The sequence below is a fragment of the Meriones unguiculatus genome, chromosome 1 (genome assembly GCF_030254825.1).
Source record: "Meriones unguiculatus strain TT.TT164.6M chromosome 1, Bangor_MerUng_6.1, whole genome shotgun sequence".
Classification (NCBI taxonomy): Eukaryota; Metazoa; Chordata; class Mammalia; order Rodentia; family Muridae; genus Meriones; species Meriones unguiculatus.
This window is the reverse complement of record NC_083349.1, coordinates 136,085,602-136,106,792: the sequence shown is the minus strand read 5'-3', so window position 1 is coordinate 136,106,792 and position 21,191 is coordinate 136,085,602. Positions and strand designations below refer to the sequence as shown.

Here is a 21,191-nt window from a genome sequence, read left to right as displayed (position 1 = left end):
TTAAAATGTGGAAATTCTTGTTTGACATGACTTGTCTTTAAGCCAAGCCCATTTATTTGGAAGAAACCTTGAATCACAAATTTTATTACATGGTAAAAAGTTAAAACAGACCTACACCTTCATTTCAAAGTACAATTCAAAATGTTAAATTTAAAAGTGACGGTGGTGATAGTGGCAGATAAAAAATGGTTTTATTTAACTTGACTGATCAATTTAAAATCTAAAATAGTATGACTTTAATTGACTGTTTTAAAGCTAATGGAAACACAAATAAATCACTAAAGTACACTAGGCTCTTAAATTTATACCTATGGAGCAAAAGACACTATAATTGCCAATCATAATTAAATCAAAGTGAAAAACAGTAAAATTTCCACAAATATTTGTTTTTTATGTGATTTTCATGGCAGTTTCTGAATGTGTAATCACGGTGGGAACTTAACACACTGAGGTTTATCTATTTTCCTAATCTCCAGATTGTGGCTGTGACTGATATCTCAAGAGCCATCAATGCAAACATAGCAGCAACTAAATCAGCACCTTTGCCTTCAAAGTTGTCAGAGAGATTATGATTTGACAAGCCCAGAAAATTCAGAGACTAAATAAAACTCCCTGTTCCTTTATCTCCTCCTTCTGACCAATCGGTGAGCCAGTATAGTATGGTTTGTCTCTTACCTCTCTCTTGTCACTCTCAAGTCTTTGTATTGTCTAGTATTTCAGTGTAATTCAGCTTTATTTCTCCTGTTGTGATACCCAGAATCTCCTCACAATCTCCCTTATCCCAGCCCTCTAGTTTTTTCCTCTTTCATTCTTCAGCTATCACCCTTAAGTGGACATGCAGTTTCTCCAAAGAGATAATATTGTCACAGGAATTCTACGTTTAAAAACTTCCTGTTGTCTTCCTAACTTCAGAAGGAACAAATTATGTTTATACTGTGTGAATGTTACTGAGAAATCAGATCCAGTATTCACAACCCATGCACCATGACTTCAAATCATGGGAAATCCTCGGCGGAGAACTGACCATGAGTTTTCCTATCTACGTTTCTATGTTTCTCCCATTTAAAATATCTTCTTGTCTACTTCTGCTTACTTCACTCCAAAACTTCTTTAAGACTTTGTCTTTGTCTTGTTGGAGAAGACTTTTCCTAAATACTAGGCTGAATATTTCTGCTCTACAGTGGTGGCACTAACTTACTGTCTTCCTACACTGACATCACAATGACTTCCCATTCATTTATTAACCCCATTTAATAAAAACAGCATGAGAACTAGGTCTATGTCTTCCAAATTATTTTCATCAAAGATTTTAGAATTAATGCTCAAAATATTAAGCAAATGGGGTCTGATAATCTCTTCTGTAAATAGAACGCTTTGGCTTTTCTTCATTATCATTATTGTTATTTTACTGTAAAACGACATGTAATAGCTAAGATAATACATGTCATAGCATACAGAGCATTTCACATAACTGATTTTCTATGTTTCATAGATAAACGTTTACAGTAGTTAGGTATTTATTCAAACAGATTTGGTCAACATACAGTAAAATTGAGAATCTGCCTCAATTAAGTTTGACTTTGAAAAAGTCACCTATTTGAATAAAGACAAATGAAGGAGGGATTTTTCCCAGTCACAACCAAAGAGCTTATTACTTCTTACTATCAAGCAACTTTGCAATTCTTCTCCTGGTCCAGGTATTTGGGAACTGGGCTAAAAATCACTCCCTGAAATGGCTATATCAAACAAATTTCCTTCACCAGCAGAAGCAAGTAAGAGCAAATATTTGTCAAAGGTTTGTTATAAAAGACAGGGTGTGTTGTACAAAGTCAAAACCTACAAAATGTCATTTGGAGAGCCTCTTAATTGCAACTCTAGGCAAGCACTATTACAGAACTATTATAATCCTTATTGAAGAGTTTCGTGGACATGCTAGATGAGCAGGGCCTTTTCTATAAAAGGATGCCTCGAAATGTTTTGAATAAATACAAATATTAGATGGTCAGCAAAGAGGAAACAATTTAGTTTATTAGCAGCACTCTGTAGTGGTGACCATTACCAACCCCATCAAAAGGGCTGTAAGACAACCTAGAGTATGATAGGACAATACCAAACTTAAAGCCTACCCAGCAGTGTATCAAAACAGATGCTGAGGCTCATAACCAAACTTTGGGCAGAATGCAGGGATACTTATGAATGGAGGGGGAGATAAAAAGATCTGGAAGGGACAGGAACTCCACCAAGAGAGGAACAGAGTCAAAATATCTGGACACAGGGGTCTTTTCTGAGACTGATACTCCAGCCAAGTCCATGCACAGAGATAACCTAGGACCTCTGCATAGATGTAGCCCATGGCAGCTCAGTCTCCAAGTGGGTTCCCTAGTAATGGGAACAGGGACTGTCTCTGAAATGAACTCAGTGGCTGGCTCTTTGATCATCTTCTCCTGAGGGGGGAGCAGCCTTACCGGGCCACAGAGGAAGGCATTGCAGCCAGTTCTGATGAAACCTGATAGGATAGGGTCAAAGGGAAGGGGAGGAGGACCCCTATCAGTGGACTGGAGAAGGGGCATGGGAGGAGAGGAGAGAAGTGGGGCAGAATTGGGTGACAATGAGGGAGGAGACTAGAGTGGGGATAAAAAGTGAATAACATGTAATTAATATAAAAAATAAAAATTTAAAGAAGAACTTTGCAGCAGTCACCAGATGATGTAACTCCTATTTCTCTCCTTCCATAGATGAGATCATCTAGAAATGCGCTTAAGATTTGTTCTTACTGACATATACCTTGGAGAACATGTTTAGTATGTTAGAAAAGGTGGGCATTCCTACTCATGATTATATTAGGATTACTTAATATTAGGAACATAAGTACAGGTATGTATTTTGTGTGTATACACTCTTTCTAAAACTGAATATTCCAATATTCAGAGGGAAGAACTTTAGTTACACTATATAGAGCCCCTTCAATTTTAGAGGTGATACAAATGAAGGCAAGAAGCATTAATTGGCATTCATGGTCCCTCTATTAATAACCACTGTGTTCTATAATGAACATTGCTTTCTATGTTTAATAAATGTTATCTCTTTATGTTTTGAAAATTCTTGTGTGTTAAAATTTGAGAACCAGTGTTCCTAGGAATTCATAGCCATTTCAAAATTATGCTTATTAGAAATGCATTCCTAATAACTATTATATTCTAATGGTATAACTAAAATCCATGTTTCAAGGATAAAATACTTAAGTTTAGTAGTACTTACAAAACTCTACAGATAACAGAAATAGAGGAACTATTACAGACTTAGCTTAAAATTCAGTTCTTCCCATAAGGTCATACAATTACATGTGGACACTGCCCATTTCAGGACCTGTTTTGTACTGACACTATGCTAAACCCAAAGTGATCGTTCAAAGAACTTGCAAGAAGTAAAACATAGTATACTAATTTGTATGTATCTTATTTTAATTAACCTTTTTTCTTTTCTTTTTTAATTAAATTTTTATTTTTATATTAATTGCAGTTTATTTACTTGTATCCAAGCTGTACCCCCCTCCATCATTTCCTTCCCATCACACCCTCCCTCCCTCATCTCTTCCCATGCCCCTCTCCAAGTCCACTGATAGGGGAGGTCCTCCTCTCCTTCCATCTGACCCTAGCTTATCAGGTCTGATGAGAACTGGTTGCATTGTTCTCCACTGTGGCTTGGGAAGGATGCTCCCCCTTCAGGGGGAGATGATCAAAGAGCCAGCCACTGAGTTCACATCAGTGAACTTTTTTTGTTCAATGGCCTATATGTTACTCTGTACCTAGAAGCAAAATTGTTTACATATATACATATATACCATACAGGCTAGTATGTACATATGATAAAGAACCTTGGATTTTGGTACTTTTTTTTTCTTCTGAGATTCCATGGCATTTATTATGCAATATATACTCTAAGTTCATTTACTTTCATGAAAGTTTTGGACTTCATTTTTCTTTAGAGCTGCATATATTCCATTTTAATTATGTATTCAATTTTCATTAGCCATTCTTTTTGATGCACAGGTTTGTTGGTTCAATTTTATTGCTATAGTGAATGATCCAGCAATAAACTTGGAGTGCAAAAACTCTGGAGTAGAGCATGAAATTCTCTGGATCTATACGCTCAAAAGTAAAACAAATGAGTCATATGGAATTTTTATTTTTATTTTTTAAATAACCTCTAAGCTGATTTCCACAATGGCTGCATTAATTTACACTGACACCAGCAATGAATCTCCAACATTTGTTATATTTCTTGATGATAATCATCCTGATCAGAGTGAGAGGATATCTCAGAGTAATTTAAGTTTCTATTTCCCTGATGGCTAGGGATGTTTATCCCTTCTTTAAACAGCTATTTAAAAGTCGTTTGTGTTTCTTGTTCTGAAAACTGTTGGTTCAATTGATTATCTCATTTTTTGCTTGACAGTTTTATTTCTTTGATTTTTTTTCATGGCATTGTTTTTTTTAATTGTTTAAAAACAACTACATGGTGCTCACTTTAGCAGCACATATACTAAAATTTGAACTATACAGAGAACATTAGCATCACCACTGAGCAAGGACAAAAAGCAATTTAGTAAAGCATTCCATATTTTTAAGGTTACACACATTCTCTCTCTCTCACCACCACAACCACCACCATCACCACCACCAAACAAGATTAAATAATCATTGGCCATTGATATCTCTCATTAGTAATGGACTTAATTCCCCAATAAAAAGACACAGATTAACAGAATGGATGCAAAACCATAATCCATTCTTTTGATGTATAAAAGAAACACACATCAGCACCAAAAACATACATGTAAATGGACCTCTGTAGCACGATGGTGTAGAATGTCTACTAACATAGACTTCAAAACAAAATTAATAAAAAGAGACTAAAAAGAATACTCATAAAAGAAATATTTCATCAAGATGACATATCAGTTCTTAATATCTATGCCCCAAATACACAGACACCCAAGTTTGTAAAATATTACTAAAGCTTAAACCATACATTGACTATCACATATTGATAGTGGGAGACTTCAATACCTCATTCTCACCAATTAACAGGTCTTGACAGGTCATCTAGACAAAAATTAAACAGTGAGACACTGGAGCTAACAGATACCATAAACCAAATGGATCTCACAGATATCTGCAAAGCATTTCATCCAAACACAAAAGAATATACCATCTTCTCCACACCTCACAGAACTTTCTTCAAAATAGGCTGTGTACTTGGTCACAAAGCAAGTCTCAACAAATAAAAGAAAATTGAAACAACCTTCTGAATTGTTTCAGACAGCCACAGATTAAAGTTAGGTTTCAGCAACAACAGAAACACCAGAAAGCCTACAAACTGATGGAAACTGAACAACTCCCTACTTGATGAAAAATGGGTCAAGACAGAAATAAAGAAGTTAAAAGGCTTTCTATATTTCAAAGAAAATGACTGCACAAAATACTCAAACTTATAGAACACAATGAAAGTGGTGACAAGAGGATTGCTTCATGGTACAAAGTGACTACATAAAATAAAAAAAAAAGGAAAGAGCTCATACTAGCAACTTAATAGCACAAACTGAAAGCTCTAGATTAAAAAAGAAGCCAGCACACTCAAGAGGAGTAGACTGCAGAAAATAATAAAAATCATAGCTGAAATCAATAAAAACAGAAACAAAAACAAAAGTATAAAGAATCAACACAGGGTTGGTTCTTTGAGAAAATCAACAAGATATACAAACCCTTATCAAAAATAACTAAACGATAAAGAGAGAATATCCAAAATAACCAAATCAGAAATGTAAAAGAGAGCATGACAATAGATAATAATGAAATCCATAGGGTGATTTAGGTCATTTATTAAAATTATGCACTCCATGGAACTGGAAAATATAAAAAGAAATGGATAATCTTCTCTATAGATACTTACCAAAGTTAAATCAAGAACAGATAAACAATATAAATAGACTTATAACCACCAAGAAAATAGAAGCAGTCATCAAAAATCTCCCAAACAAACAAACAAACAAAAAGACAGTTATAGCAAAGAATTCTACCATCTTTTAAAGAAAACTTAACACCAATATTCCTCAAATCATTTGACAACATAGACACAGAAGGCACAGTGTCAAATTTATTTATGAGTTCATGGTCACTCAGAAAACAAAACACAAGGATTCAACAATGAAAGGGAATTACAGACCAATTTCCCTTATGAACATAGATTCAAAATTACTCAACAAAATACTCATAAACTGAATCCAAGAACACATCAAAAAGGTCATCTACAACTTTTAAGTAGGTTTCACCCAAAAATGTAGGGATGGTTCAAAATATTAAAAAAATCAGTCAATGTAATCTGTCATATAAACAAACTGAAAGATAAAAACCAACATGAGCATATCATTAGATGCAGAAAAAGATATTGACAAAATCCAACCCCTCTTCATGATAAAAGTCTTGGAGAGATCAGGGACACAAGGGACATATGTAAACATAATAAAGGAAATGTACACCAAGCCTATAGGCAACATGAAATTAAATGGAGAGAAACTCAAAGCAATTCCACTAACATTAGGAACAAGACAAGGCTGTCCACTCTCTATAGTATATTTGAAGCTAGAAAAATAAAACAACTGAAAGATATCAAGGGATACAAATTGGAAAGGAAGAAGTGAAAGTACCATTATTGACAGATGATAAGATATAATACACAAGTGAAGCCAAAAATTCTGCCAGAGAACGCTTATAGAGGATAAATGCCTCCAGTGATGTGGCTGGATATAAAATTAACTAAAGAAAAAAAATCAGTAGCTGTCCTATATACAAATGAAAAATGGACTGAGGAAGAAATCATGGAAATATTTCTCTCTACAATAGTCACAAACAATAAAAAATATCTTGGGGTAACCCTAAGCCAGCAAGTGAAAGACTTGTATAATAAAAATAAAAAAACAAAACAACAACAACAACAAACAGAAAACAAAACTTCAGGTCTTTAAAGAAAGAAACTGAAGAAGCTATCAGAAGATAGAAGAATCTCCCATGCCATAGATCATTATAATTAACAGTAAAAATGGCCTTTCTACCAAAAGCAGTCTACAGATTCAAAGCAATCTTTATCAAAATTTCAATACTATACATTTTTTGACTTTTAATTCTTCTTTTAATTTGTTATAACTTATTCAGTTAGTATCCCAGCTGTAGCCCCCTCCCTTGTCCTTTCCCAATCCTACCCTCACTCCCTCTTCTCCTCCTATGCCCCTCCCCCAGCTCCTCTTTCATCTGACTCTAGCCTATAAGGTTTCATTAGGACTGGCTGCTTTCTCTTCCTCTGTGGCCTAGCAAGGATGTAGCCCTATAGGGAGGTGGTTAAAAAAGCCAGCCACTGAGTTCATGTCAGAGACACCTTGTCAGAGACCTTGAAAGGACATTACTCATCTTCATGTGAAAAAAAGAAAATAAAAAGACAGGATAACTAAAACAATTCTAAAATTAAAAGAAAATAAACTTTCAGAGGAATCAATAGCCCTAATTTCAAGTTGTATTAGAGAGCTAAGATAATAATAATAATTATTATTATTATTACATAATTATAATAGTAACACTGATGTGGTATTTGCATTAAAACATTACAAGTTGATAAATGAAATTGAACAAAGACCCAGACACATCCATGGACATGTGATTTTTGAAAAAGAAGCCAGAAACAACAAGAAAAGAAAGCATCTTCAACATACAGTGCTGATCTAACAGGGTGTCTGCATGTAGAAAAACGCAAATAGAGCCATATTTATCACCCTGCACAAAACTCATGTCCAAGGGGATGAAAGACCTCAACATAAAAACAGACACACTAAACGATAAAAGGAAAAATAGGGACTAGTCTTGAATCTATCGGCACAGGAGATGACTTTCTTAACAGAACACCAATAGCATAGTCACTAAGATCAACAATTAATAAAAGGGACCTTATGAAACTGAAAAGCTTCTGCAAGGCAAAGAACACCATCACTTGGACAAAACACCAGCTTATAGCACACACAAAAAATTATTTTCAGCAATTCTACATCTGATAGAGGGCTAATATCCAAAATACATAAAGAACCCAAGAAAGGATTCATCAACCAAACAGTCCTATTTAGAAATAGCATATATATCTAAACAGAGAATACTCACTACAGGAATCTCCAATGGCTGAGAAACACTTAAAGAAATGGTTAATACCCTAGCCATCAGAGAAATGCAAATCAAAACAACTTTGAGATTCCATCTTAAATTTAAAAAAAAAGCTAAGATTAATAACACAAATGACAGCTCATTCTTGGGAAAAAGAATGTGAAGCAAGGGGAGCACTCTTTCCTCTTTACTGTGAGAACGAAAACTTGTAGAGCTGATGTGGAAATCAGTGTGGCATTTCATCAGAGAGATAGGAGTCTAACTCAAGATCCAGCTATATCACTTGTGGGCATATACTCAAAGAACATTCTATCATACCACAAGGACTCTTGCTCAACTATGTTCATAGTTTCTTTATTTGCAATATCAAGAAACTGGAAACATAGATGTCTATCAGCTGAAGAATACATAATGAAAATATAGTACATGTTCACAATAGAGATTTGCTCAACATTTAAAAAATGACATCACAACATAAAATCTGCAAGCAAATGGAAATGGATGGAGGTAGGAAAAAAATCACCCAGAGTGAGGTAACCCATACTCAGAAAGACAAATATAGTATATATTCAGTAATCAAGGGTTATTAGTCATAAAGTAGATAATAACCAATCTACAGTCCATACACAAAGAGAGGATAATAGAGTAAAAGCATCAAGGGGTTTCAGAGATCCCCCTTGGGAGAGAAAAAGAGAATAGATTTTATGGTCAGATTTGGGGTAGTTGGGACAGGAGCAGGGCAATCAGATAAGAGGGTGAGGTGGAGGAAGAGAGTGGGGAGAAAGATAGACAAAATTGTTGATGGGCACTTGGAGGTATGTGGAAATCTAGCGCAGTGGAAACCTCGTGCAAAATATGCCAAGGCAATGGCAGCATAAAACTTGTAGAAGCAGTCAACCAATTTCTGACTTGGCCTTAGGGCCACTCCATGAGAAGGCATGCACATCACACTCTGCCTGGAAAAACAAGAGCCAGAGACTAGCTATTCCAGAGACCTGGGGTAAAAGCAAACACTTGTAATAGATCTTTAAAAACAATCAATACAATGATTCCTGACGATACTCCGCTATAGATCAATGCCTTATCCAGTTATTATCAGAAATGCTTCCTTTGGCAGCAGGTGGGAACAGATGAAGAGATACACAGCCAGATATTTTGCTGAAAGTCTAAAGTAGAGCTTTCCCTCAAATCCCTCATCTCAGAGATCATGGAATCCCCAAGAAAAAGAGGAACAAAGATTGTAAGAGCCAGAGGGGATAAAACACCAGGTCTACAAGTCCCTCTGAAACAACTAAGCAAGGCAGATATGAGCTCTCAAAGACCAAGGTGGCAAGTATGGGGCCTGTATGGGTTTATATTAGGTTCACTGCACATTTATTATAGTTCTCCGTTTTGTATTTTCATGGGACTCTTGAGTGTGTGAACGAATGGGTCTCTGATTCTTGTGTCTTCCCTTGGGGCTCTTTTCCCTTTCTAGGGTTGCTGTGTCCAACTTCAGTATAGTGTTTGCTTCATATTATTATATTTTGTTTAGCCAAATTCGGGTGTTATCTCTTAGAAACCTGTTCCTTACTAAAGAGAAAGGGAGTAGACCTGGGTGGGAGAGAAGGTTGGGAAGAACTGATAGGAGTAGAGTCAGGGAAAACTAAAATTAGGATATATTGTATGAGAAAAGATTCATTTTCCTTCCTTCCTTCCTCTTCCTTCCTTCCTTCCTTCCTTCCTTCCTTCCTTCCTTCCTTCCTTCCTTCCTTCCTTCCTTCCTTTCTTTCTTCCTTTCTTTGCTTCTTTCTTTTTTTCGAGATAGCATCTCTGTGTAGCTTTGGCTGTCCTGGACTCACTTTGTAGGCCAGGCTGGCCTCGAACTCACAGAGATCTACCTGCCTCTGCCTCCCTCAGTGCAGGGTTTATAGACATATGCCAAGGTGCCTAATTATCTATGTTCAACAAAAGAAAAAAATGTAAAAAGTCACATACTGGAAGGAAAACTGGCTTCATAGTTGGTAAAAGTATAGTTCTTTTAATGCCATCATTGCAGTTACCAAATTAGCACTGTGTAGATCTCTGTTTCTTGAGCTTCAGATAAACTTCATATGGGAAGAAAAGCTTCCCTTAACTTGCTGAGTCCCCGGGTCCCAGCTCCAGGCTCCTCACATGCTCAGTGCTGGTAGCGGGATCAGCAGCTGCCATGACAATCACAGTGTTAGAGCAGATGATCTTGGCATACTTTAAATCTATCAAGTTTGGTTTTAATTTAAAGAATAATTTAATTTAGCAGTTATTTAAACAAATGTAAAAGCTCTCATAAGCACTCATATGCAATAAATGACCAAAGCCATGGCTACTTATCTTCTATTTGCTAAAAATGCCAAGATAATATTTTAAACAAAAATTTCCATTCCATTCTTAGCTACAACTGTGGAGAAAGTGAGCCAGAAAAAAAAAAAAAAAGGCATTTTCTACCACTTTGCAGGAAAAAAAATGCATATTTGCATGCCATTTGGAAAAATGTGTCTCTTGTCTTCAAATTAACATATAAATAGCATTAATCAGTATTTAAAAAACTGTAAAAATTGAATTACAAAATTGCCCTTCATTTTTTTGCAATCATATTAAGTTATATCATTTTATATTATAAGGCTTTGAGTAATTTTATTGCGTTTATCATACCTACAAATGTGGAGATAGGAACATTCATAATGTTATATTTTTAGTATTTATATTCTTTATAAAAGAAGAGTTTCATTTTCAGTAAGTCAAAGTATATTAATATCCCGTCAATGTGTTATGAGTTATCATGAGCCTAATGGTGTAACAGGGCACAAACGGATTATTTTGTAGTTGTGGTCAGCTATCCACCCTGGGTTTCACTGCTCTAAATTCAAAATATTGACATGGCTCTACTTTTGGTGGATCATAAGTGTTTCCCTGCCATTTCCAGCCTTGAGTGCTGTTTCCATTCTTTAGTCATGGCTGTCTTTCATCTTCAAATCAATAGCAATCCATTTTACATTACATTACTTTGACTCTCTTGCCTCCTTCTTTAACTTATCCTAATGCTGTAATTATATTAAGCACAGACAATCTATTAAAAACAAAACAAACACACACATAAAAAAATCATAGCTTTCTGTTAGCTGGTTAGCATATTAGTTTGTCTACAACCTGAAATTCTTCTTGCCATATTACATAGAAAGATTCACAAGCTCTAGATATTGGAGCATGATCATGCTTGGGGGAGGGGGGGCATTTTTCTGTCTTCCACAACAGGTAACAAAACTGCTAAGAGTGAAACCAAAAATGCAACATGGGTTTCTGAATTATTAAGTATACTAGAGATCTACCAAGAGAATAAGAGAAAATAAAATCCAAGAGAGAATGAAAGTATATAAACTACAAATGCTACTTCAGGGCAAAGGGCAACTATGCTCTGGCAAACATGGACTTTTATTTCCTTTCTAATTCTATAACTGAGAAGAGGAAAATACAGGAACATGACAAGATAACTTACAAAATTCCTCCCCAATGAATCTGAACCCTATCCTACTTAATGATCCTATCCCACTTTTTCTTTATTGTAGTAGAGCTGTTTAGCCCAGAAGAGATGAGCATGAAAATGTACCAAGATGTTGTGTTTATAAACCAAGACTTGATCAGATGTGTGGCCAGACTGGCATTTCTGAGATGTATCTTATACAGGGTCCTCCTTCACGATTAGCTTCTTTAGGTGTACAGATTTTCATATATTTATGCTATATTATGTGGCTTATATCCACTTATAAGTGAATATATACCGTGTGTACCTTTCTGCTTCTGGGATCATCCTCACTCAGGATGATCTTTTCTAGTTCCAACCATTTTCCTGCAAATTTCATGATTTCCTTGTTTCTAATTGCTGAGTAGTATTCCTTTGTGTAAATGTACCACAATTTCCGTATCCATTCCTCCATTGAGGGACATCTGGGTTGTTTCCAGGTTCTGGCTATTACGAATAAAGCTGCTACAAACATGGTTGAACAAATGTCCTTGTTGTGTACTTGAGCATATTTTGGAAATATTCCTAGGAGTGGTATAGCTGGATCTTGAGGAAGCATTATTCCTAATTGTCTGAGAAAGAGCCAGATTGAATTCCAAAGTGGTTGTTTAAGTTTACATTCCCACCAGCAATGTGGGAGGGTTCTCCTTTCTCCACATCCTCTTCAGCATGTATTGTCACTTGAGTTTTTTTATCTTAGCCATTCTGATGGGTGTAAGGTGAAATCTCAGGGTCGTTTTTATTTGCATTTCCCTAATGACTAAAGACATTGAACATTTCTTTAAGTATTTCTCTGACATTCTATATTCCTCTACAGAGAATTCTCTGTTTAGCTCTGTACCCCATTTTTAATTGGATTACTTGATTTGTTGCTTTTTAACTTCTTGAGTTCTTTATATATCCTGGATATTAGCCCTCTGTTAGATATAGGGTTGGTGAAGATCCTTTCCAAATCAGTAGGCTGTCGTTTTGTTCTGATGACAACGTCCCTTGCTTAACTCAGAAAGACACACAGGATGGACACTGGAAGAAGGAAAAAGCAGGAAACAGGACAGAAGCCTACCACAGAGGGCTTCTGAAAGACTATACCCAGCAGTTTATCAAAGCAGATGCCTAGACTCCTAACCAGTCTTTGGTCAGAGTACAGGGAATCTTTTGAAAGAAAGGGGAGATAGTAAGACCTGGAGGGGACATGAGCTTCAAAAGGAGATCAACAGAACCAAAAAATCTGTGCACAAGGGTCTTTTCTGTGATTGATACTCCAACCAAGTACCATTCATGGATATAACCTAGAACCCCTCAGATGGCCCATGGCAGCTCAGTATCCAAGAGGGTACCCTAGTAAGGGGAACAGGCACTGTCTCTGACATGAACTCAGTGGCTGGCTCTTTGATCACCTCCACCTTATGGGTGAGCAGCCTTGCCAGGCCACAGAGGAGGACAGAGACAAGACAGACAAAAACAGATAGACTAACAGCTGATAAACACCTTCAGCAAAGTGGCTGGATACAAAATTAACTCAAAAAAATCAGTAGCCCTCCTGTATACCAAAAACAAAAGGGCTAAGAAAGAATTAGGGAAGCAACACCCTTCACAATAGCCACTCATAACATAAAGTATCTTGGTGTCACTCTAACCAAGTAAGCGAAAGACCTGTTAGAAAACAAAACAAAAAAACAAAAACAAAAACAAAAACAAAACAACAACAACAACAACAAAAACTTCAAGTCTCTGAAAAAATTGAAGAAGATATCAGAATATGGAAAGATCTCCCTTGCTCATGAATAGGTAGAATTAACACAGTGAAAATGTCCGTCCCACCAAAAGTAATCTACACATTCTATGTAATTCCCATCAAAATACCTACCCAATTCTTTACAGAACACAAATGAACATTTCTTTAAGTGTTCCTAAGCCATTCGACATACCACTGTTGAGAGTTCTCTGTTTAGGTCTGTACCTTATTTTTTAATTGAATTATTTAGTTTTTTGGTGTTCAGTTTCTTGAGTGCTTTATAGATTCTGGATATTAGCTCTCTGTCAGATGTAGGGTAGGTGAAGATCTCTTCCCAGTTTGTAGGCTGCTGTTTTGTTCAATTAACCATCCCGCAAAGAAACCAGAGAAGCCCAAAAAGCAAAAACAAAACAAACAAACAAAAAGACCTGGGTCCAGGCCATACATAGAGGGAAACTAGACCCCTGCTCAGACATAGCCCATAGACAGCTCAGTCTCCAGGAGGGTAAGGGGAGTAGAGACAGTCTCTGATATGAATTCAGTTGCCTGGTCCTTGGACACTTCTCCCTGGTGGGGCGTCCTAGCTAGCCCACAGAGGAAGAGGATGCAGGCCACCCTTATGGGATCTGATAGGCTAGTGTCAGACAGTAGGGAAGGAGGACTTCCCCTATTAGTGGACTAGGGATGACAGATAGAGAAGAAGATAGGGAAGGAAGAGGGAGGGAGGGTGGGACTGACTGGGAGGAGATTAGGGAGGGGCTACAGCTGGGGTACAAAGTGAATGAATTTTAATTAATAATAATAATAAGCAAAAAAAGGCAGACTGTTGAGAGCTGACACAGAAGGAAAGTCTGAACAAGGAAATTCATTTAGAAACCCAGTGGTCTGAGATGGATGGTCAGAGACAGAGAGGAATGCATAGGAAGCTGTCTTTTCCTAGATTGATCTATGTGGACACTTCCTATGTAGTGCTAGTATGCTCAGTGTCATATGGGGCTGAAGACAAAAGGCTATGTGTGTGAAGAAACAATTGCTTGATTTGAATTATTCACTGTAATGAAGGAACAGTTGTCACTTTACTCCTATATTCTTTGCAAAAGCTTCCCCACACCAACTTTCAATTAAACTACCCAAACACAGGGCTAAACATTTCAGTTACTATCCACACTCTTTTCAGGGAGCCAGAGTTAAAACCACTTACAAATGAAACCACAATCAATTAATGTGTTCAGAATACTAAAACTGGTAGGCGGTAAGGCTCACTCTCAGTTTTACTTTAGTTTGCTTTTAAAAGCCTACAATTAACAGAAAAGCTTTGTGAAAAGAATGGGCAAATTTTATTAGCAGTTATGTCTCCATTTTGAACATCTAAATGATTTAAGGTTCTAGAAAACAATGCCAGCAAGGAAACTGCTTCATAAATGCAAAGAAGAAAGGAGAAAAGAAAAGAGATAGTGACATGGTAGTAATGAAATGATAACCATAATAAAAAATGCATTTTGTTCAGTAAAGACAGAAAACCATTAAGAGAGACATTCAGTATTTGTAAATGTTCATTTCATAGTTCTATTATGAACGTTTTGAAAATGAAATGAATTATTACACTTGAAATAAAAATTTTTATTCCTTATTAGCCAGATAGAGCAAAGTAATTGTGGTGATGATACTTGCTTTTTTGCCCAATGCTGGAATGCTAGTAAATTTAGGTATGCCCTGGTTACTCGCATGCCTCACTGCGTGCCTGTGCCCGTTGATGCCCCTCATGCTATGACTCTCTTCAGACAGAAAAGGGATCTTGGAACTACAGCCACCATTGTTACTACCATCTCATTGGCGGCAGTTGGAGCTACCACCGGGGCATTAGCCATGAGTCATACTGGGCAGACTGCTCAGACCCTGAACAACCATTTAGCCAATGTAGCTCATGCCTTAGTTGTACATAAAGGAATTAATGCTCAACTAAAAGGAAGCTTGATGGTGTTCAGTCAGAGGATTGACCTCGTGCAGGAGCAAATTGATACCCTATGGCAAATCGCTCAACTTGGCTGTCAATGAAAATATGCTGGACTTTGAGTCACTAGCATATAACATGAGAATTTTTCCTGTGCTGCAAATCTGTCTAAACAATTGTCGAGCTATATTTTAGGTAATTGGACTGGAGAATTCGATACTATGATGGAGCAGCTGAGAGTGGCCATTGTCACAGTAAATTCTACCAGAGTGGACGCAGGACTAGCCACAGGATTATCATCATGGATTGCTGCAGCCATGAATCATCTGAAGGAATGGGCGGGCATGGGAGCGTTAGCAGGCCTTCTGGTGTTGGTCTCCATGGTTTGCCTGTGGTATATATGCAAGATTAGAGTCTCACAACAGTGTGATGCAGCCTTGATCATTCAGGCCTTTACAGCCATTGAAGCAGGACAGTCTCCCCAAGCATGGTTGGATACCATAAAAAGCTAAAATGATATGCTCAGGATGCGAGGCTAAGCACTGCACTCAGGGTCAGCAGCTGTAGACCCAGAGAAGAGCATGTCTGATTGCAAGCGGATTGATGCCCCAGGTCCCGCCTCTGAGAAAAAGGTATCGGACGGGTCTGATGCTCTTTGGGTGGATGACACCTAAATGAACATCTGTACAAAGTCCCAATTTATTTCTAATATCAGAGATCAGACCTCTACTCTTGCCTGATGCATCTAAAACAAAAAGGGGGAACTGTAGAGAGCTGCGGAATGCCGCGCCTTAAAGATGGAGCTGGTTTCTGCCTTCCACCTTCCAGATGGTGAGTGCTCTCTGTCACGAACAATTCCACATTTGGCTAATGCTGAGGATCTGGCTTGCTTCCATGTATGTGGACCTATCTGCATTGCCCACGTGGCACGCCTGGGTTGGCTACCCAGAGGCTATTTAAGCTGTGGGCTGGCTTTCCCCAGGGTCCGAGGATTGTTCAAGGTTTCTGAATAAACTGCATTGAAAAAAAAAAAAAATTTAACCCCTCGAAATGTAAAAAGCATTTTCTTTACATTTAGGTTACTCTATTTATTTATTGATACATAGCCTGGAAGCATTTCTTAGTTTAGTTCTAAAATTATATTATGACATATCATACACCATATCAAAAATTTATAAAGTAATAGATAGTTGGGTAAGTCCTACCTCTTTAAGATTAGCTATATTTCAGTCCTCAGATTAGTGAGCGTATTCTCTCACATCTCAGAAGACACAGAACAGACATTAAGAATGAACATTGAGGTAAGAAGACACTTCTGAATTATCCAGGCAGACTCATTCTAGTTAATTGAGTTTCTGAAAATGGTGAACTCTTTCTGATTGAGACAGAAGAGGAGGGAAAAAGATGTGATAAAAGGGGAAATTGAGAGAGGTTTAAGAGTGAGAAGTTTTCCTGTCCTACTGCTTACTCCTCCAGATGGGGGAGCAATGCACTCTTTGGTGGGGGCCTTCAGAAGGTAGTAGCCGACACCCATCAATGAAGCCAGAATACTAACTACACCCGCAGGCAAGACTCCGCCAACAACATCAACAAACTTAAAGCCAACTTTGGTTTTGCCATTTTGAAACCCAGAGTAATGAAACCACTGAGCTGATTCTAGAAAGTTAGCAAGTTGTAGTGTTTTGTTATTTACCCATGGGACACAAACTTACAGAGCAGTGTTTCCCATTGATGATAGCATCAAGCAATGCCATTGTGACTAAAGTACAAGTGTTTTAAATGACTGCAATTATATGTCTGTTACCTTCAGTATTCAAGCCTTCCTTGTGATATCCTCTTGTAAAGTAGAAACTATACATTCAACTTGATGAAGCTCTTCATTATTTTATACAAACTGAGGAACTATTCCAGCATATGGAGAGTATAGTAACTTGAGAATTCATCGTTTAGTTTAAGATTGCTTTGGTAGGAACTACAGAGATATACCAATTCTAACATATAAAGAATCACTATATCACCCAGAAAAGTCAAAACCATAATTCCCATATAATGTAAAAAGTTATTTAAACATAGTCTTACAAATGACATATGTCTCCATGAAACCAGATGCTTATATTTAGTGTTGGAACATAAAAATAAATGCAGGCTGAAATAAATCATAATAGAGTAATCCTGCTTTTTTATTAAATCGGGAGTAGGGATATGTAAAGAGGCTCAAATTTCTCTCACATTATTGGGTACACTATTACATAGCAATAAGAGAAAGTTGCTAACCTATTGGTTGGCCTAAGCTTTCTTACCATTTTAAACACCTGTTAAGTTCCTTATAAGCTTGATTGGAGAGAACACAAACACATTACTATTTAGCTACTAAGAGTAAAATAAAATATCCCAGAAGACTTTCACTCATCCATTACTTTCCGAACACAGAAGTTTTTGAATTCGGGTATCCAGGGCTAGCAAGCAATGTAAGGGAACTTGCCTTCAAATTAAGACTACACTGGTGTTCAGTGGATAACAGCATCAGTCTTCTTACTGGAAATGGTGAAGGAAGCTTTCTGTTATTTGCTATGTGTATAAATATAGAAATTGACATGTCTTAAAATGTATTTACATAAATCCATTGTAAAACAAGGCAGACTTCTCCAAAGAAAGAGGAGAATTTTGGGTAATATTATTAGTCAAAGTGATAATATTTTAAAATGGACCAGCATAAAAACAGTCTTAGTGACTTACAAATTAATTCTATGGTCAAAACAAACCAATATTCGTGATGCAAATAAGTATGAAAGCAAGTGTCCACAGGTGAGTCTTGAGTTCAAAGAAATGAAATTCAACTAATTTGTAATTTAATAAAGGATCTTGTTAACTATGTTTATAGGGCCTACTTCTGAACAAACTAAATTAAATTTTCACCACAGGATGATCTAAACAAAACACATTTAAATATATGTGCTAGAGTTACTATGTACCCCAACTAAAACACGTTCATTTCCACACTATCATCATTGTATCTAGGAACTGAAAACAACACATATGTCCTCCAACTGATGAACTGACAAGTGAAATGTGGAATATATTCACAGCGGAACTGCACTCAGGTATAAGAAAAACTGAAATATTCAGTTAAGTTGGAGAAACTAGAAAATGTGAGGTAATACAGATCCAGAGAGACAAACACCTCACAGTGTCTCCCATCCGTGGTCTCTGGCATGGACCCTGTAGATGCGCAAGTGTGTAACCCAGAGTAACCACAGGAACTAAGAAAGTAAGCGGAGATTGGTTGATGACAGGGCAGGGCACTCTAGAGAGAAGACACAAGTTCACAAGTGTTGTGAGGGATAAAAGTAGAAAACCAGCTTGCAGAGGGACTCTGCTGAGGAATGAGGAAGGGAGGCATTACAGAGAGAAATGAAGAAGGAGTAAATACCACGAAGCCCGCTTAAAGGAGTAAAGAGAATCATGTTATCATGTGTTCACCTAAACGTAATTATGCATTTTTATATAATAAGGTTACACCAGAGAAGTGATCTTCTCTTAGTTTTCGTTCATGCATCTTTAGGTTGCACCTTTGTAATTGCTAGAAAACGAAAACAAAACCTTTCATATACTCCCTGAAAGTGTGCAATTTGAATGGCTAGAGGGCTTATAGCAGTAGGCTGCCTTTTTTTCCCTTGCCTTTATAGGGAAGCAAACTAAAAGCTGTCTTTAAATGAGATGCCACAGGCACCTTTTGCATATGTGTTTGCAGATAAATGCGTACGTATAAACAAGCTTGCCATAAATCAGCAGCTGCAGATCTAAGTTTTGCCGTTTTGGCCACTGGCATCAAACTGAAGCTCTGTTCGACTCAAATAGCATCAAATGCTGTGTTTGGGTATATAGTTTGTACTTTTTATTTTAAATATAATTGCATGAATCAAAGGGTAGCTGTGTTAGAAGACTCTACTACAAGTTAACTCTACTAGCTCACTGTGTCCTCACAATAACCAGATGAGGATAAACACCTAGAAAGGATGATATGACAACATTTTACAATTTCTTTATAATTCTGAACTAGAAAAGAAAATTTTGAAATGTATCTGTATGTTTCCTTGTTGAGTTGGTCCTAAAATACAAATGGCATTTATTAATACAAGTGTTTCCTTTTCTATTCTGCATGTAGACGACTCATATGAATTTCTGAAAACTAAACCTGCTGTTCCAAGGAGGGCTGACCCAGACTCTCCATAGGCTCATTACAGTGTGCTCTAGATACTGGGTTCCAAATGGGCATAGCACTGAATGTTTTAAAGTGTATATTTCCCTCTGAACAGGAGTGAGGACCTGGTGGCCAATGTTCAGGAAGAGGACGTCATCTGCTAACATAATCTGGTACATCAAAAGCTAATAACAACTAGATGATTTGTCCTAATGATTTGTTTTTGAGGAGTGAGAAAACAGAAGGCAATAGGGAGATGTGTTAACACTTAATATTTGTGCAAAGGCTTGTGGGTCATAGATTTGCAATTACAGCAGGAGGTGGAAACATTTCTAAAAGAAACCATCCCTGTTACACTGACGAGGCATCTATCCAACGGAAATCACCTTTATAGAGAAAAAAAGACAAGAGTGTTGAGGTGTTTTAATAGTTCTCCCTCCCATTATAACTTGAACTCCAGAAGTTTCCAAATATACAGGTGGGAAATGGTTATGATTCTTCATAGGCTAGCAAATTACCTGTTTTTTTTTTTTCTACTTTGATTTCACTGTAGCCCCACACTTGAATGTCCTAGATTTTAACGTGATGCAATGGAAAATTGGTGGTCTGTTTAATAATGTACTCTTTCTATTGGCTTTTACAGATATATATATATATATATATATATACATATATATATATATATATATATTTGAAAATAGAAGTAAACTAAATAAATAATTGCTACAAAATGCCTATCTGCTTTTCTCCAATTCTATTGCTCAAGCTTGAGCTTGGTAGAATATAAGCAGATGAATGTAATGCCACTGGGAAGGGGTTGTGAAAGCAGGTAGTGAAGAGGATTTTGAAAAGCCCAAGGCTTCTAATTTGAATTTATGTGACACCTAATCTTCATTTAAACTTTTAGAGATTAAGAACGGCTGTAGAAAGCCATCTCTGAGAGTGTTTAGGAGGGCATTTCTAGGAAGGCTCTGAAGAGGGAATACCCACTTAGAATGTGGAATAAGGAAAAAGGAAAAAGTGAGCTGAGCACCGGCATTCATCTCTTTCTGCTTTCTTACTGTGAGTGTCATGGTGGCTAGCTGCATCATTTTCCCACTTCCAAAACTCCCTGGCATGGAGAGTTCTACCTTCCTAACGGTGACAAGATAAACACTTGATGTTGATGCTTTGATAAGCAATAATGAAGATTTTATGCACACACACACAAGTGTGTGTGTGTATATATAATAGTTATAGATATTACATAATTAATTTAAAAAGAACAACATATAATCAAGTTATACATACTTACAGTGATTAAAGCCTTATATAAATTATTGTTTGGAGAAATAATTGGTAGTTCACATACCCTAGGGTATCTCACAGGGTGGGTAATGCATGTGCCACCACACGTGTGAATGTCCGCCTGCAAATATCCAGAACTATGTAAAGTCAGGTTTGGCTGCTCATGTCTAGACTTGCAGCACCCTTAGTGAGATGCAACCAGACTCAGAATCCCTAATGGCTTACAGGTCAGCAAGCCTGGTTTATGCAGGACTGGACTACAAAGAGACCATGTTTCACAT

At 37.0% G+C, this 21,191-nt stretch overlaps 1 protein-coding gene and 1 non-coding gene across 5 annotated transcripts in view; one reads left to right on the top strand and one right to left on the bottom strand.

Annotated features, from left to right (window-relative positions):
• The window catches only part of Agmo (alkylglycerol monooxygenase), a 313,051-nt gene that overhangs the window by 79,035 nt on the left and 212,825 nt on the right, over window positions 1-21,191 (bottom strand). Inside the window, exon 13 of one of the 4 annotated variants that reach the window (XM_060367249.1) lies at window positions 10,200-10,384. The exons of the other annotated variants lie outside the window; for them this stretch is intronic. Coding sequence (XP_060223232.1) covers window positions 10,352-10,384 — 33 coding nt within the window. The 3' untranslated portion in view covers window positions 10,200-10,351. Of the gene's footprint in view, window positions 1-10,199; window positions 10,385-21,191 lie in introns of those variants that run through there. 4 annotated transcript variants of the gene reach the window in all.
• On the top strand, window positions 4,519-4,625 carry LOC132651115 (U6 spliceosomal RNA). Its single transcript, XR_009588993.1, has one exon. It is a non-coding gene; the product is annotated as a U6 spliceosomal RNA (small nuclear RNA).